This window comes from Gasterosteus aculeatus, chromosome 13 (genome assembly GCF_964276395.1).
Source record: "Gasterosteus aculeatus chromosome 13, fGasAcu3.hap1.1, whole genome shotgun sequence".
Taxonomy (NCBI): Eukaryota; Metazoa; Chordata; class Actinopteri; order Perciformes; family Gasterosteidae; genus Gasterosteus; species Gasterosteus aculeatus.
The window spans coordinates 1,374,288-1,393,210 of NC_135701.1; the positions used below are offsets into that span (position 1 = coordinate 1,374,288).

The window sequence follows — 18,923 nt, forward strand, 5'->3', positions numbered from 1 at the left end:
GGAGGCTCCCGCAGTTTACTGGCAGAGGTTGTAGGTGGAGGTTTGGCCAGCAGCTGCCTGCCAAACGCTACAGAGGTTTGGTCTGCAGCAGTCTGCCAGAATATACAGAAGGGACACACACCTGCAGTATATTAGCATGGGCTGCAGGTGGAGGTTTGGACTGAAGCAGTCTGCAAGTAAAATACAGGTGGAGGAGACACCTGCAGTCTACTGCTAGAGGCTTCAGGCTTTAGGTACACACATTTGAACTGCAGTAAACTGCAGGAGGAGGCTCCTGCAGTTCACTGGCAAATACTGGAGGTGGATATTGGGCCAGCTCTTTCTTCCAAACACTACAGATGGAGGAAGCCCCTGCAGTTTACTGGCAGAGGCTGTAGGTGGACGTTTGGCCTCTAGGTGTCTGCTAGTAAAATGCAGGCGTAGGAGGCTCCTGTAGTTTACTGGCAGATGTAGGTGGAGGCTTGGCCAGCAGCTGCCTGCCAAACGCTACAGAGGTTTGGTCTGCAGCAGTCTGCCAGAATATACAGAAGGGACACACACCTGCAGTATATTAGCATGGGCTGCAGGTGGAGGTTTGGACTGAAGCAGTCTGCAAGTAAAATACAGGTGGAGGAGACACCTGCAGTCTACTGCTAGAGGCTTCAGGCTTTAGGTACACACATTTGAACTGCAGTAAAATGCAGGAGGAGGCTCCTGCAGTTAACTGGCAAATACTGGAGGTGGATATTGGGCCAGCTCTTTCTTCCAAACACTACAGATGGAGGAAGCCCCTGCAGTTTACTGGCAGAGGCTGTAGGTGGACGTTTGGCCTCTCAGTGTCTGCCAGTAAAATGCAGGCGGAGGAGGCTCCCGCAGTTTACTGGCAGAGGTTGTAGGTGGAGGTTTGGCCTCTAGGTGTCTGCCAAACGCTACAGAGGTTTGGTCTGCAGCAGTCTGCCAGAATATACAGAAGGGGGACACACCTGCAGTATATTGCCATGGGCTGCAGGTGGAGGTTTGGACTGAAGCAGTCTGCAAGTAAAATACAGGTGGAGGAGACACCTGCAGTCTACTGCTAGAGGCTTCAGGCTTTAGGTACACACATTTCAACTGCAATGAACTGCAGGAGGAGGCTCCTGCAGTTCACTGGCAAATACTGGAGGTGGATATTGGGCCAGCTCTTTCTAACACTACAGATGGAGGAAGGCCCTGTAGTATACTGGCAGAGGCTGTAGGTGGACGTTTGGCCTCTCAGTGTCTGCCAGTAAAATGCAGGCGGAGGAGGCTCCTGTAGTTTACTGGCAGATGTAGGTGGAGGCTTGGCCAGCAGCTGCCTGCCAAACGCTACAGAGGTTTGGTCTGCAGCAGTCTGCCAGAATATACAGAAGGGACACACACCTGCAGTATATTAGCATGGGCTGCAGGTGGAGGTTTGGACTGAAGCAGTCTGCAAGTAAAATACAGGTGGAGGAGACACCTGCAGTCTACTGCTAGAGGCTTCAGGCTTTAGGTACACACATTTGAACTGCAGTAAAATGCAGGAGGAGGCTCCTGCAGTTAACTGGCAAATACTGGAGGTGGATATTGGGCCAGCTCTTTCTTCCAAACACTACAGATGGAGGAAGCCCCTGCAGTTTACTGGCAGAGGCTGTAGGTGGACGTTTGGCCTCTCAGTGTCTGCCAGTAAAATGCAGGCGGAGGAGGCTCCCGCAGTTTACTGGCAGAGGTTGTAGGTGGAGGTTTGGCCTCTAGGTGTCTGCCAAACGCTACAGAGGTTTGGTCTGCAGCAGTCTGCCAGAATATACAGAAGGGGGACACACCTGCAGTATATTGCCATGGGCTGCAGGTGGAGGTTTGGACTGAAGCAGTCTGCAAGTAAAATACAGGTGGAGGAGACACCTGCAGTCTACTGCTAGAGGCTTCAGGCTTTAGGTACACACATTTGAACTGCAGTAAAATGCAGGAGGAGGCTCCTGCAGTTAACTGGCAAATACTGGAGGTGGATATTGGGCCAGCTCTTTCTTCCAAACACTACAGATGGAGGAAGCCCCTGCAGTTTACTGGCAGAGGCTGTAGGTGGACGTTTGGCCTCTCAGTGTCTGCCAGTAAAATGCAGGCGGAGGAGGCTCCCGCAGTTTACTGGCAGAGGTTGTAGGTGGAGGTTTGGCCTCTAGGTGTCTGCCAAACGCTACAGAGGTTTGGTCTGCAGCAGTCTGCCAGAATATACAGAAGGGGGACACACCTGCAGTATATTGCCATGGGCTGCAGGTGGAGGTTTGGACTGAAGCAGTCTGCAAGTAAAATACAGGTGGAGGAGACACCTGCAGTCTACTGCTAGAGGCTTCAGGCTTTAGGTACACACATTTCAACTGCAATGAACTGCAGGAGGAGGCTCCTGCAGTTCACTGGCAAATACTGGAGGTGGATATTGGGCCAGCTCTTTCTAACACTACAGATGGAGGAAGGCCCTGTAGTATACTGGCAGAGGCTGTAGGTGGACGTTTGGCCTCTCAGTGTCTGCCAGTAAAATGCAGGCGGAGGAGGCTCCCGCAGTTTACTGGCAGAGGTTGTAGGTGGAGGTTTGGCCAGCAGCTGCCTGCCAAACGCTACAGAGGTTTGGTCTGCAGCAGTCTGCCAGAATATACAGAAGGGACACACACCTGCAGTATATTAGCATGGGCTGCAGGTGGAGGTTTGGACTGAAGCAGTCTGCAAGTAAAATACAGGTGGAGGAGACACCTGCAGTCTACTGCTAGAGGCTTCAGGCTTTAGGTACACACATTTGAACTGCAGTAAACTGCAGGAGGAGGCTCCTGCAGTTCACTGGCAAATACTGGAGGTGGATATTGGGCCAGCTCTTTCTTCCAAACACTACAGATGGAGGAAGCCCCTGCAGTTTACTGGCAGAGGCTGTAGGTGGACGTTTGGCCTCTAGGTGTCTGCTAGTAAAATGCAGGCGTAGGAGGCTCCTGTAGTTTACTGGCAGATGTAGGTGGAGGCTTGGCCAGCAGCTGCCTGCCAAACGCTACAGAGGTTTGGTCTGCAGCAGTCTGCCAGAATATACAGAAGGGACACACACCTGCAGTATATTAGCATGGGCTGCAGGTGGAGGTTTGGACTGAAGCAGTCTGCAAGTAAAATACAGGTGGAGGAGACACCTGCAGTCTACTGCTAGAGGCTTCAGGCTTTAGGTACACACATTTGAACTGCAGTAAAATGCAGGAGGAGGCTCCTGCAGTTAACTGGCAAATACTGGAGGTGGATATTGGGCCAGCTCTTTCTTCCAAACACTACAGATGGAGGAAGCCCATGCAGTTTACTGGCAGAGGCTGTAGGTGGACGTTTGGCCTCTCAGTGTCTGCCAGTAAAATGCAGGCGGAGGAGGCTCCCGCAGTTTACTGGCAGAGGTTGTAGGTGGAGGTTTGGCCTCTAGGTGTCTGCCAAACGCTACAGAGGTTTGGTCTGCAGCAGTCTGCCAGAATATACAGAAGGGGGACACACCTGCAGTATATTGCCATGGGCTGCAGGTGGAGGTTTGGACTGAAGCAGTCTGCAAGTAAAATACAGGTGGAGGAGACACCTGCAGTCTACTGCTAGAGGCTTCAGGCTTTAGGTACACACATTTCAACTGCAATGAACTGCAGGAGGAGGCTCCTGCAGTTCACTGGCAAATACTGGAGGTGGATATTGGGCCAGCTCTTTCTAACACTACAGATGGAGGAAGGCCCTGTAGTATACTGGCAGAGGCTGTAGGTGGACGTTTGGCCTCTCAGTGTCTGCCAGTAAAATGCAGGCGGAGGAGGCTCCCGCAGTTTACTGGCAGAGGTTGTAGGTGGAGGTTTGGCCAGCAGCTGCCTGCCAAACGCTACAGAGGTTTGGTCTGCAGCAGTCTGCCAGAATATACAGAAGGGACACACACCTGCAGTATATTAGCATGGGCTGCAGGTGGAGGTTTGGACTGAAGCAGTCTGCAAGTAAAATACAGGTGGAGGAGACACCTGCAGTCTACTGCTAGAGGCTTCAGGCTTTAGGTACACACATTTGAACTGCAGTAAACTGCAGGAGGAGGCTCCTGCAGTTCACTGGCAAATACTGGAGGTGGATATTGGGCCAGCTCTTTCTTCCAAACACTACAGATGGAGGAAGCCCCTGCAGTTTACTGGCAGAGGCTGTAGGTGGACGTTTGGCCTCTAGGTGTCTGCTAGTAAAATGCAGGCGTAGGAGGCTCCTGTAGTTTACTGGCAGATGTAGGTGGAGGCTTGGCCAGCAGCTGCCTGCCAAACGCTACAGAGGTTTGGTCTGCAGCAGTCTGCCAGAATATACAGAAGGGACACACACCTGCAGTATATTAGCATGGGCTGCAGGTGGAGGTTTGGACTGAAGCAGTCTGCAAGTAAAATACAGGTGGAGGAGACACCTGCAGTCTACTGCTAGAGGCTTCAGGCTTTAGGTACACACATTTGAACTGCAGTAAAATGCAGGAGGAGGCTCCTGCAGTTAACTGGCAAATACTGGAGGTGGATATTGGGCCAGCTCTTTCTTCCAAACACTACAGATGGAGGAAGCCCCTGCAGTTTACTGGCAGAGGCTGTAGGTGGACGTTTGGCCTCTCAGTGTCTGCCAGTAAAATGCAGGCGGAGGAGGCTCCCGCAGTTTACTGGCAGAGGTTGTAGGTGGAGGTTTGGCCTCTAGGTGTCTGCCAAACGCTACAGAGGTTTGGTCTGCAGCAGTCTGCCAGAATATACAGAAGGGGGACACACCTGCAGTATATTGCCATGGGCTGCAGGTGGAGGTTTGGACTGAAGCAGTCTGCAAGTAAAATACAGGTGGAGGAGACACCTGCAGTCTACTGCTAGAGGCTTCAGGCTTTAGGTACACACATTTCAACTGCAATGAACTGCAGGAGGAGGCTCCTGCAGTTCACTGGCAAATACTGGAGGTGGATATTGGGCCAGCTCTTTCTAACACTACAGATGGAGGAAGGCCCTGTAGTATACTGGCAGAGGCTGTAGGTGGACGTTTGGCCTCTCAGTGTCTGCCAGTAAAATGCAGGCGGAGGAGGCTCCCGCAGTTTACTGGCAGAGGTTGTAGGTGGAGGTTTGGCCTGCAGACAAACAGAAGGTGGGCCCTGCAGTTTGCTGGCAGAGGCTGTGGATTGTAGATGTTAAGCCGAATTTTAAAGTGGAGGTGATTTTCAAGTCAACGGAACGGACCCGAGATGGGGGTTCAGGAGGCTTGCTTGTTATTAGAAGGCTGGAGGTGTCGGGTGAAGGATCAGGCCTGGAGTTGGACCAAGCTGGATTGACAGGTGCAGATCAGGGATGGAGGCTGTTATGGAGTGCCGGCGGATGAAAGTTGTTGAAAGTGGCCAGGGGATTTGGTATGTAAGTCGGCCTGTACAGTGCATACGGAGGATGCACCTAAGTTTCGTGGCAGAGGGTGTTGGTGGAGGCTTGGCCTGTAGCTGTCGACCAGTAAAATGCAGTGGAGGCGGCATCTGTGGTTTACTGGCAGAGGGTGTGGGTGGAGGTTCTGAATAATATTGTCTGCAACAATCTGCAGGTGGAGGCAGCACCTGCAGTTTAATGCCGCAAGCTGTCAGTGGAGGTTTGAGTTTGCAGGTGGAACTGGATACTTCTGGTAGAGCATATTAAAGCAGCTGTCTGCTGCCTGCTAGCGGAGGCTAGGACAGCAGATGGCTGACATAATATGAAAGTAAGATTAAGTGCTTTTAAGTGAAAGAAGGTGCTTTGAACAGACCTTTGTTGAGGATTGCACAGGCACTTCAGATGCAGTAAGTGGAGATAATCGTGTTCCTGTCTTACAGAATTGGAAGGTTGGAGCATTAATACAGAAATACTATCAAATCAAAAATATACAACTAAATACAACTTAATACAGCTTAATAAAACTTAATTAATTACAACATGTAAATTATTTTAATTTAAGTAAGTGATTTCAAACTCAGATAAAGTCCTTTCAAAAGAATAAACATTCTTATTTGGATCATAGTGTTGAGTATTACCTGGAGCTTCAGTGTTTCTGTTGCACCACCAGCTGTCAAACTGGTCCCGCCACTCCAGATAAAGCCTCATGTCTACCACCCACTCCGGCTCAGGCTGGTCCCATAACGGCCGACACTCACCAGGACTTACCTGCAATGGTTCCCCAGGTCCCTGAGGAGGTTTAGAGGGACTTACCTGGATTGGTTCCCCAGGTCCCTGAGGAGGTTTAGGGGGACTTACCTGGATTGGTTCCCCAGGTCCCTGAGGAGGTTTAGGGGGACTTACCTGCAATGGTTCCCCATGTCCCTGAGGAGGTTTAGGGGGACTTACCTGCAATGGTTCCCCAGGTCCCTGAGGACGTTTAGGGGGACTTACCTTCAAAGGGTTGCAAGGTCCCTGAGGAGGCTTAGGGGGACTTACCTTCAAAGGGTTGCAAGGTCCCTGAGGAGGTTTAGGGGGACTTACCTTCAAAGGGTTGCAAGGTCCCCGAGGAGGCTTAGGGGGACTTACCTTCAAAGGGTTGCAAGGTCCCTGAGGAGGCTTAGGGGGACTTACCTTCAAAGGGTTGCAAGGTCCCTGAGGAGGCTTAGGGGGACTTACCTTCAAAGGGTTGCAAGGTCCCTGAGGAGGCTTAGGGGGACTTACCTTCAAAGGGTTGCAAGGTCCCTGAGGAGGCTTAGGGGGACTTACCTTCAAAGGTTTGCAAGGTCCCTGAGGAGGTTTAGGGGAACTTACCTTTAAAGGTTCCCCAGGTGGCGGTTTTGGGAGCCTGACTTTTAAAGGTTCACCTGGTCCATGGAGGCGTCTAGAGGGCCTTACCTTATAAGACATACCTTTTTCCTGGTGTTTAACATTACCCAGAGTTCCTGGGAATCTGTTGCTCCACCAGCTGTTAAACTGGTTTACGAACTCCACTCGATCACAGCTCCTTTTCATTATTGGTTCAGGAGGACTTACCCTTAAAGTCTTACCTGGTCCCTGAGGTGGTTCAGGAGGACTTACCCTGAAAGACTTACCTGGTCGTTGAAGTGGATTAGAGGCACTGGAAAAATAACAAAATAATTTATGGTGCAGATTACACAGAGCATTATAGAACCGTGTTACCAGGGAACTATTGTCCAATACAAGCACACAGTGCATCAACAGTAAAATGCTTCAGAAACGTTGTTAATTAAACAAAAGACTAAACGGATTTAGTTGTTTGACAGCCACATGAAGACAATTACAAAGTCAACCTACAAACACCTTAAGAATATATAAAGGATTTATGTGTCCACACACCATTTATCTCAACTTCCAGAAAAAAACAGTTTGGCTACAACTGTCACTTTTTTTAAACTCAAATTTAAGACTTGAAGAGGCAAATCATTGTTTTTAAACGCAGCCTAACTTTTATTTTACTCTTTAATGACATTTATTGTAATTGGGTTTCTTTTGTCTCAACACTTGATGTTTTGTGTATTAATGGTCTCGTCGTGGGTATGTGTTGTATGAATAAAACGTACCTTCTCTTAAGTCGCCTTAGGGTGGAAATTGGGGGGATGCTACAGAAAGATTTAGTGGAGGAGCCAGTCGTGGGTTTTGAGACTGGGAACCTACGGAGGATGAGCCGAGGGATGCCGGGCCGGTTGGGGTCCAGGATGGAGAAAGTCCTCCACGTTAAGCGTTGACTCGCCTGAAGGTAAAACAAATACAACCATCAGACCACTGCTCTCCTGTTGGAGCCATATTTTCTCTTTTTGTTACAAAACATATTATTTATTTTCAATTTGTATTATTATATATAATTTGTTTGTAGGAATGATGTGGATTCCCTTCAACTATGAATGTATGTTAAGTTCATATTTGCAATAATAACTTATAATATAATAATAACTAACTGATTTATGAGATTGACCTGAGGAGGATCAGTGGTTATAAGAGGAAGGGATGAGTCGCAAGGCTTCCTTCGTATTGTACGGGATATTGCCACAGTCTTAGACCTCCCCTTATAAACTCTAAAACTCATTTAAAACTATATTATGTTTTGGGGATGAAACTAAACAAATCACTTTGAATAAATGATGTAAAGAGAACACAAGTCTGGAGAGTATTGATTTCAGATTACAGAACGTGTGAGTCAGAAATGAGGAAATGCAAAGTCAGGCCACCACACCCCCACATCACAGTATCAAACCAAAGACTGTTGAATTAAAGCCGCCATTCTGTTATACTTGATTCAAAGTAAATGGCATTAAAAATATTTACACATGCAAAATATTTTAAAGGTATAGATCTTTGCATGGTGTGTGTGCCAATGAGCCATGTTAACAATAATGATTAGTATAGTTATTAATGGAGTCCTACATATAACGGTGTTTTGTTTGTGTGGTTAGCTCAGCTGCAGAGGGGGGGGGGGGGGGGTGCCAGGAGATAGATAATGAGCGCAGCACTATACTACTACTACGTACTACAGTATGATTCTGGCAGTATCACAGTATTTTTTTGAGAAAACACGTTCAAACATGACCACCGGCCAGCTGAACGGCTGTTCACCACTCGTTGTTCGCCAGCGAGTCAGCTTGTTCCTCCTGTAATGCTCCTTTCCACGTTTTCATGTGGCGACGGAGTTTCTTCTTGTTGTGATATTGGGCGAGCTGTACCCAGCATGCAATTCTGCCAGTTTGGTTTCTAACTATTGCTGTTACACATTTGTTTATGTCTCAATAATGTCGTGGAGTTTTACCCTGTTAAAGAGCGTTAGTTGTGGGTTGTGTGGTTGTTATAAAGTCCCCCCCCCCCACCCCCCCCCCCCCCCGCTGCTGCTGTAAGTGGTGAACAATACACTTTGCTGCCTGCCGAAGAGCGACAACAGTTGTTATGACTCGGGTATGACGGTGTGTGAACCAGCCCTACTTACACATGTCTACATGCTGCTGGTATCAAACCCATGAACACGCAATCATCATTGGTACAGTTACATCACAGTATACAAATCACATCTTGTCAGATATATGGCGGCAAAGCTTTGTGTCACCGGAGCTGTATTAAGACAATATAACCGGGCAGGTGAGGACAGGTGTGAGAGTGAAGTCGGTGCATTTTATGAGTCGGCCTTCTGCGACGACACGCAGCACAACAGTCTTCCAATATGTAGTCGCATAGTGTTCATCATTTTAACATTCAAACAACGACCTTTGGTTTTGAGATGCTATAGAAACAGGAGGTCTTAAATTTAAGATTTAAATCAAAAATCAAATGAAAATAGCATTTGGAGCGCCCTCCAGTGTGCACAGAGCAGCCACTACCCATCCACTGTGGAGGTGCAGAGATGAAAAACAAGCGCTCTGTGCAGAGAAAGATGCTGAGAACGCTCCTAACTGCCAACCAGACAGCACCGTTAAGGACTCTTCTTTCTGGCTTTCAGCTTTGAATATCCTCCATCATGTGGATCATGTTAATTATTCTGCTTTCATATGGTTTCTACACCAGTTTCACATTCAAATGCACACGCATGTGAAACGTCTCTTACATCAAAACTACATTCTTTCATTCAACATGTAAAAATGTAGTTTTTGATGTACCTGTCCCTCACCCCACTCCCCAAAATTGCCCCCTTCAGTCTTTTAGTTTAGTTATTTTCTATTATTTGTAAACTTGTATAAAAGTAATCGTGGAATGCACTGTGAAGTAAGCCTTTGCCTGTGAGATGGTGACGGCATCATAGCAGCTTCAGGTTGTGGGTGTCCTTACCGAGCTCCTGGATGGAGGGGCAGTATCCCAGCTGCTGGGGTCGCAGTCAGGTGGGGGACCGGGTGAGGTGCCGATCAGGGAGGCCGGTCCTCTGATCCTGAGGATGGTCCGCAGGATGCCGGGCCGGTGAGGGTCCGGGATCTGGACGCTGGTGTAGCTGCACCGTCGGGCCATCTGAGGGTAAACACCAACAGTATAATGTGAAATATGATTCAGACGTCTATCAGTTGTTTATTGTAAATATGAATATGTGCACGTCATGAAGCAGTCAGGAAGCTTTATCACAGTCCAGAGTGCATCTACATTCAGACCAGTTTCACACAGACTACATTTAAAGAAGGTCAATCTGAAGCTGTAAAGGTCGGTAACGTGGATCACACATATCTTGTTGTGGGTGTTGATTTGTCTGCTGCTCAGTGTGTTAGTGTTCATAAAGGTTTCTGAACGAGGTTCGGTGTAAAAAAGCTTCCTAATAAATAAAAAACATCACTAGGAGGAAGGAAACGTGGGAATTGTGAACCCATTGAAATATGGAATAAATAGTCACGCGTGCACCACTTATTGATCATAGTGTCACGTAGAAGTTATAAAAAGATATCAACAATATCTTTATAGCATTTCTCAGTTCAAGCTAACGTTAAAATGCTGACGGTCGGCTCCATCAAGCTAACCGAGAAAGCAGCTTTAGTTTAGATAAACTCACAAGTCGTTGCCTTAGTTTAGATAAACTCACAAGTCGTTGCCTTAGTTTAGATAAACTCACAAGTCGTTGCCTTAGTTTAGATAAACTCACAAGTCGTTGCCTTAGTTTAGATAAACCCACAAGTCGTTTCCAGTAGTTTAAGTTGCACTAACCATTGAAAATATGACACAAAGATTAGCATAAACATCTGGGGTCAACGGTAAAATACATGAAACAACAGTGGCTTTAAAAGTGTATAAATCTCACTTCTGTGCTGCAGAAGGTTCTGTACACTTCGTCAGATGGTCTCTGGTGGACTTCTGGGGGCAGAGAATCTGTCTGAAGGTTTCGTGGGAGAGTAGAGATGTCTGCTTCTCTGACCGATCCAATGTGAGTATGAAGACGAACGTTCCGGTAACCACGGCAACCACGGAACGTTCCGGTTCCTGCTGAGAACAGGTCTCACCTCAGAGCTCCATCGGAACATGTTCACAGGCTCACTGTCCGACAGACACGTGACCCAAATCATTCTCCGCTGCTACAAAACAATGTGTTACACAAGTCAAATAACATGGAAATGCATCTGTTCCTGGAGCTTTGGGGGTGTCACTGTCCTCTGTCCTGTGTGGTCCTCCAGTGTCCACTGATTGACAACATCTCGTCCTGATGTTTTACACGATTCCGCTATCATTTATGGAGACAGGAAGCCAGACTTTCAGAATAAAGTGAAACAACAATTTAAAATGAAAACCAGGCGTTTTCTGCATTTCTTGCTTGTTTGCTGTGTCTCTTGTCGGACAAATGTCTCTCCAAACACATTTTGTCTAGATCTATTGTGTACTGTTGACTGTCTATTGACACCCCCGTGCATCACACCCTGACAACTCTCTTTTTTTGTGAAAGTAGACTTAACTCATGGATATTCTACTTGTTTGCAATATTAGTGCTTCCATATGCCAAAGATGTGTCAGTTTGTAAAGGACACTCAAACATAGAGGACAGACACAAGCCTTGAGTGCTGCCAGTGTCTCTTTTAAACCGGCATGTAACATGGGTTTAGTACATCAATACAGCCAGAAGCGCTACCGACATTATATTAGCACATCAATGCACTGTAACTCAGTACAATCTTCCTTATACTTTATTTGAGTATTCTTTCATTTCTGTATTTCAAATGGAAATAATGCTTTTTACTCCACAACATTTTATGACCCCTTTAACTAAGGAACAACCGTCCCCCGACACTCACTATTACACAACGGACTCCCACGTCTGGTGTTAGCAGATACAGGCACCTACAAGTCATATCACTATTGGCCCTGCAGTATCTTTAAGTCAGTACCAAAGTGTTTGGCATCAATCAAATGTCACGTAAGCGGATGAGAAATGCTGCAGTGCCTCAACAGGCCTTTTTGTGTGTCATTTTACATAAAGTCATTACCAGTGCACCAAATAGAACTAAAGTGGTTCCAGTAATGCAAAACAAAAGATTAGTCCCTATAAATACTTTTACGGGTTAGTTACTGGTTTATAGAAATTAAACAGGCAACCCTGTCTTTTGCATTTGGCAACAAATTCTCGGCGACATCACATCTTCCTTCAGGACAAAGTGGAGTTTGACTGTTATGGTCATTAGTATGAATGAAGTCAGATATTTGAATATACTTATACGTATAATCATGATATTACAACATTAACCATCTATTTAGCATCTTATAGATATAACTAAACATTGGATGACTGCATAACGTGTGAAGGCCTTCTGAGGAAGATAAAGCAGATAAAGGTAATAGCAGCTGTGTGACTGGACGGGACACGAGAGACGGGACATCTGTTGGTCGCTCCCCGTCCCTTTATGAGGCTGACGTAGTCCCATGAAATGACTGAATGCTTTTGATTCTACTCACAAAATCACAACTGATATTTCATTATTAAAATAAGAGGGCTTTTTATTATATTTAACGGTGCAGGCGTTACAAGCCCTGGTCCATCGCTGAGCTGGCGGGGCTTTTGTTTCTAAAGGGCAGGCCGGAAGTGGTTTTATTCCTCCGGTGAGCTTAACAGCGGCTGTCTGCGCGTCCCCTTCGCGTCCCTGGTGCACTAGTGAACCGGAGGAGCAGCTCGCCGCGCTGCTCGGACCGCAGAGGATGACAGACGGGAACCAGTCGGTCCCGTTACGACTGCGACAAAGCGAGAAACGCGAGCTTCTTAATACTGATCGTTAGCAGAACCTGCGCATCTCAGCACCGCAACAACAGGCTCGGGCGGAATGCTCGGCACCGGCACAGAATCCCCGGTTATTCACATCCAGTCACAGGCCGCCGCCGGTACCGGCGAGCTAATCTGCTCCGTTGAGTGACACAACGGGACCGAAGCAAAATGGGATTCCTGCACCAGCTCCATCTCCTGCTGTGGAAGAACATCTCTCTGAAGAGGAGGGGACCGGTAAGACACCCCGTCGGTTGACACGTGCCCCGCCGTGCCAGGCTGCGGTATTTGGGCGAAGCACCTGCTGTCTCCATCTGAGCTGATGATGTCGATGATGATGGTGGTCGTGGTGAAGATGGTGGCGGTGGTGGTGAAGATGGTGGTGATGATGGTGGTGGTCAAGATGGTGGTGAGGATGATGGTGGTGGTGAATATGGTGGTGGTGATAGTGGTGGTGATGATGATGGTGGTCATGGTAAAGATGGTGGTGGTGGTATTGGTCAAGATGGTGGTGAGGATGATGGTGGTGAGGATGATGGTGGTGGTGATAGTGGTGAAGATGGTGGTCATAGTGAAGATGGTGGTGATGATGTTGGTGGCTGTGAAGATGGTGGTGGTGGTGGTGGTGAAGATGATGGTGGTGATAGTGGTGAAGATGGTGGTGGTGGTGGTGGTGAAGATGAAGATGGTGGTGTTTGTGATGATGGTGGTGATGATGTTGGTGGTGGTGAAGATGGTGGTGATGACGATGATGGTGGTGAAGATGGTGGGCAGCAAGTTGTGGTCAAACAGGTGGTGGTTTGGGGCAGCTGCAGCGGTTCGCTCAGGATGTGCTGTCATGACCTCATCAGGGTGTGCTGTCATGACCTCATCAGGGTGTGCTGTCATGACCTCATCAGGGTGTGCTGTCATGACCTCATCAGGAGGATGATCCAGAAACACTGTGTGCACATACGTAGACAAGAGAGGTCAATACTAGAGTTGTCACGATACCAAAATTATGACTTCGATACTATACCTGCCAAAATATTACGGGTTCCGATACTTACGATACGATACCACAAATAGGATAATTGAATATATTTATCTATGATAGTAATAAATAAAACATCGGTTCCTTTTTTTACCTGGTATCTGTTTGACTGTCTGTGGGATGAACAATGCTTTATTTACTTGCATAGTTTGCTATTCTCAGATTCATATTTCCTCAACTAAAAATAAAAAGGATTAGGTGAAGATCCACCCTCAGGCTCCACAAACATGTAGCCTATTGCATCAAGTGTGTATTATTTGTACAATTTTGTGTGCATTCTGACCTCATGATCATATCGGCCCACATGAGTGAAATTGTAGGTTATGTTGCATGTATATATTTCTGCTGGACTATTCAGGAACTAATTTGGGGTCTTGCTTTGTCTTGTGTTGCTTGATGTTTGACTGTGTTAAGTTTGACTGTCAAGCTAGCCAACAAAGCTACAGGGCTGCCAACTCTCACGGTTTCCCCGTGTGACACGCGTGTTTCCATGTTTTCGCACGCACTCACGCCACACATCCAATTTGTTACGCAAAAAAAAAGAATCTGCGCTGGTTCATCTAAACCGCGCATCTATAACCCGATTCGCTGCACGTAGCGTAACTTACACCCCCCGTCAGCCGTAGCTTCACCCCCCAACGTCTCACTCCAAGGTTTAGTGAAAAGTGTCCCTATAACATTACAAAGAAGCCGACTCGAGAGCACTTAATACAAGCATCACTATGCTAGCGTTTTATAACAAGCTTGCTAACATTGCTAACAAGATGTCTGCTAGCGGCTAAACTTACTTTGTTTATGACAAACTAGCAAGTCAACAATTTTCCAAACAGTCAAACATCAAGCAAGTGCAACACAAGACAAAGCAGACGTCCTCTTATACTCGGACATTTCCTCTTGTCGAGACCTAAAAAATGCGTCTGGGTAAAAGAGGACGTCTGGTCACCCGAGCTAAGCTAGGCTAAGGCTAATGGTGTTAGGCTGTATATGGGTGAGCAGTCTGCTATGTGAGGGCGCGTCTCCCCTGACAACATGTGTGAGAGCTGTTCAGTCGATGTGTGCAGGCGGCCCGACACGAAGCGGGACAGTCAGTGCGCTACAATTGCTGCTTTTTTTAAAGTGCTGGTACTAAAAATATTCAAAACCGTATTGTTTTCAACGTATGGGTACCGCGGTACCTTTCTAGTACCGGTAAACCGTGCAACACTAGTCAATACTTTAAATTACTTTAAAATACTCGTACAGCCCAGCACGCGTTGTTTACCACTGAAGAGCGGATGGGAAAGGGGCAGATTGCTGTGGAGTGGTGATATGATGGAGAGCAGCTGGGCAGACACACACAGACACACACAAGGGAACCCAACACCTGCAGGTGGCTTCCATTAAGCCGATCCCCTCCAGTAAACCCAAGGTGGAACTTTGACGAAACCGTCCTGACTGAAGGTACTTAACCTCACTTACTTACCAGATATTTTGTGCCATTTCAATGTGGACTATTTCCACTTAATGCGGCAGGTGTGGAGGTGTGAAAAGGACTGCAGCATGTACCTGAAGGCGCTTTGTAAAACCAGCGAACCTTGAGTTGAGATCCTGTCCCGTTGATGAGCCTCTGCTTCCGAGCACATTGTGCTTCTCATCAGAAAATCTATTCAATGGTTGTTTGCTCAAACACTGAACTACCTGTAGGTTTATGTCTGTTGATCGGGGAAATCGTGTCTGTTCCCTCAACCCCTCTTTGGAATCAGGATGGATGGTTGAGTGTATTTGACCTCACAATCATTAACGTTGGTTTGTTTTAACTCTGACCAAAATATTTTGCTAACTGTGTGTTTCAAATCCCTGCATTTAACACGACAAAAAACGCCGAGGGAATCCTACCCCTGGTTTATAGAAACCACACGGCATCTTTATCACTCTTACGCAACGACATCACTTTAAAATCAACCGTTAGTATTCAGGAGTAATTGTGTGTTGCCGACCCTGACAGCGCCTTATTTCAGTGACGCTCTGTTTTCCACCGCTGGCCTGCCGTTTATCCCCCGGGTTCATCGCGTCCCGATGGAGGGGTCTGTGTGGGCGGAGCTATTTTTAGCCCATCTACCTTCAGACGTCCAACTCTGAGGAGACACGAGAGCCGCATTAGGACCCTCCGTCACAATAATAGTAACAGCTGCGTCATTTCTGTTTGGCCTCATTACAGCTGACGGGTGGAGCAGTGGAGTCAGCTTAACTGAAGGTTACCATGTGCTGTACATAAGAGCAGATTTTCAACTATTGTGACGAATGTGCCAACATGTGTGTGCGTGTGCATGTTTCATCTCAAACACAGACCAGCATAGCGTTTAGATAGATAGGCTGTACTCAGACTTCTCTTTGTCATGTCATCATCCGTTCAATGCATTCCTGCCAGAGGACACATTAGCAGAGCCGGGAGCCAAACCACCAGTTCTCTGATTAAAGGTTCTCTTCCTGTCTTTTTCAAACACAATGAATTAGCAGAACATGCTGAACGTTATCTATTTGGTCTGCAAGCCTCAGGTCCAAGGTCAAGGAAGTCAGTTAATAATTACCTGCAATGATACAATGAATACCTCAAACACATTTATTCATTTATTGATGGATTTCTTTTCACAAATCACTTCTCAAACCCGCTGACACTTTGAAGCAAAGCAACAAAATGTTGGTGCCGTTTGCTGCTTGTGCTCAGAGACGTGGTTGGCAAAGTACAGGAGCTGATCCATAACGTGCTTGGCAGATGACGGGGTTTTACATATTTATCTATTATGTCAATCTAATCATTGTGATGTGACCGTACCTGGTGCGGAAGCGCTCACACTGCTCTTTATTGCTGCTTGTTTGCACAAGTTGTGCATTTTATGATCCTACTGCTCCGTCCTGGAGAGGAAGCGAGCGAGCCTGTTACCGGAGCAGTTTGTGAGGCGTCAAGCAACCAGTGGAACATCCTGAGAGATGTGTGTTATCGCACATGATCTGTTCAAGCGTGTACGATTAATACGATCATACAGTAACTGAGTAACCAATCACCTACTCCCCTGAATAGGAGACGAGGGGAGGTGGAGGGTTGCATAAGACAGTATACTGCTACATGACACACTGTTCAGCTGCAGCAGCTAGCAGTGTGTTTGGCCTAAATCCAGAATAAAGAGGGAAGGGCACCGTTTACTGCGGCCTAAAAAAATATACCAATGTCAGAATCAGTCATTTACAGAAAAAAACCTTTGTAAAAGCAAATAGTCAACCGTAGAATATGCCTGGTTTTTGGTCCATATTGTTGAGCTCTACCTGGTACAGAGACGGCACTACTGTAGCAGGACTTAACATGAGGAAAGAAGAGTAGGGAACGGGAGGGAGGCGATGAAGGATGATGCCGCTGACAGATTAGAGAGAGTGCAAATCTGTAGCAGAAGGTTAACTGACAGTTAAATTAATTATAACTACAACCGGTGACGTCTAATAGACTCCCTGGTTCTCTTAGACTCGGGACTGGAGACAATAGAGCTTATCTACAAACCCTGTGAGGTGTCTGTGCTGCAGCTCTTTCTCCGGAGGGCCCTTCAAGGTGTTTAACCTTCACTAATTATGCCTTTTATTCTCTGATAAGTTCATCTCAGCAAAAGGGTTCCTGTGATGCTCAATGTTATACTTCTCCGAACTACACTGCAGACCGGATTCTCTGTTAGACGTCACAGGTGCATCGGTACCGGTACAGAGCAACGTATTACAGGGTTTATTAAACAATAGTAATCAGATCAATACAAGATTAAGGTAAACTGTTATACAATGTACTAATATCTATCTACCACATCTATCTGCATGTGGGTCCAGCCCAATGGGGGAGTGCACTGCTGAGTAAGCTGGTGATGGTCGAACTCACACAGCTATGAATTATTGAGAGCTCCTTCTTTCCTTCCTCCTGGGAGACACACCACCGAGTCTAGATGAAGTCAACAGAGGAGACAGGGGAGCCTCACAACGGCTTGTGTTATAAAGATCATTGGATCCTCCATACCCAGTTTTAGCCTTGTTGACTTGAGTGATGGATCGGTAGTGAAATGTATTGCGTATTCGCCGTCTGAAACACTGTTTGGGTGTACGGGCAAAATCTGTGTGATGTTCAGATGAATCGACTTTGATTCCGAGACGTGATGCTGATGCTGACGAGTGGAAACAAGCGACACAAACCACACAGATACTCTGAGCCGGTGGACCTACAGAGAATATCACCTGAATCAGCATGTCATGCATGACCCAGACGGCCATGTGTGGATATCAAATGCTGCCGACAGAGAGCCGGTCATTCTGCCAGCATACCGAATTGGATGTGTTTATTCATCTGCTGCGACAAAGAGCTCATAGCTGGAATAAACAAATAGATGTGATTTTGAGCAGTCTTAACAATAGATGGGAGAAAGAGGCCTGTAATGTCTTGCTTTTTTATTGGACAGCTACAACAGACATGCAGCCCTCCACACATCGCAAGCATGTGCAGGTTACCATGGTTACCATATAATCCTGTGCAGATAAAGACATGATTACTTAACAGCTCCCAGTAAGTCAGTGGATTTGATATTTGAGCTTTAATTAGTACAAAAGCACAGTCTACTCTGCTTTCATACACAAGAAAACTAAGGAGAATTCAATTCACTTCAAATCATTTTATTTTATTTTATTTTGTATTCCCCAAAATCGCAAATCATTACATTTTCTCAGAGGGCTTAACAGTCGGACACATGCAACCTCCCCTGTCTAAACTAAGATGACTTGTTATATATCTTGATTTAACATTTCTAGATCTCCTCTTAGACTGATCTCAAGGCGTTCCCGGGCCAGTGTGGAGATACAGGCTGTGTCTCAATTCAGTAGGCCGCATCCTCGTAGCCTCCAGCCTTCGCGGTAGACCTGGCCTGAACATAGGCATGAACCGGCTCAACCTCCGCAGCATGATAGAGCTATTTTAACTGTAATATGTCCAAGCTACAGTAGCTGAATGCCACCACACACATCGTTCTCCGACAGCTTGATGCTGCCAATAGAATATTTAAGAAGACAAAGTCATTTAATCAATATTTGATAGGAAATGCAATTGCAATCAATTTAAAAGATCCTTAAATAGATCAAATGCATGTAAAGGTGTAAAGTCCCATCAATAAACACTATAACACATCACTTGCTTTCAGCGTTTTTAAACGTGAACTCAATTAATGTTGTGTCTTAGTGGACAGAGAGTTTATGACCTTTTGAACTGACACATCGTGTTTTACGATAA

At 46.6% G+C, this 18,923-nt stretch overlaps 2 protein-coding genes across 3 annotated transcripts in view; one reads left to right on the forward strand and one right to left on the reverse strand.

Annotated features, from left to right (window-relative positions):
* Positions 1 to 5,793: 5,793 nt before the first annotated feature.
* LOC120831351 (uncharacterized) lies at positions 5,794 to 7,022 on the reverse strand. Its single transcript, XM_078087446.1, has one exon. The coding sequence runs from the start codon at positions 6,918 to 6,920 to the stop codon at positions 5,919 to 5,921; it is 1,002 nt and encodes a 333-aa protein (XP_077943572.1). The 5' UTR covers positions 6,921 to 7,022; the 3' UTR covers positions 5,794 to 5,918.
* A 5,420-nt stretch (positions 7,023 to 12,442) lies between these two features.
* abca2 (ATP-binding cassette, sub-family A (ABC1), member 2) overlaps positions 12,443 to 18,923 on the forward strand; it is a 49,314-nt gene continuing 42,833 nt past the window's right edge. For both annotated transcript variants that reach the window (XM_078087439.1, XM_078087440.1), the window contains exon 1: positions 12,443 to 12,843. In XM_078087439.1, the coding sequence (XP_077943565.1) occupies positions 12,778 to 12,843 (66 nt within the window). In that variant the 5' untranslated portion in view covers positions 12,443 to 12,777. The remainder of the gene's footprint in view (positions 12,844 to 18,923) is intronic.

Bases quoted from the DNA above. Each gene is read 5' to 3' on its own strand.
- LOC120831351 (XM_078087446.1), bottom strand. From the start codon at position 6,920: ATGAAAAGGAGCTGTGATCGAGTGGAGTTCGTAAACCAGTTTAACAGC.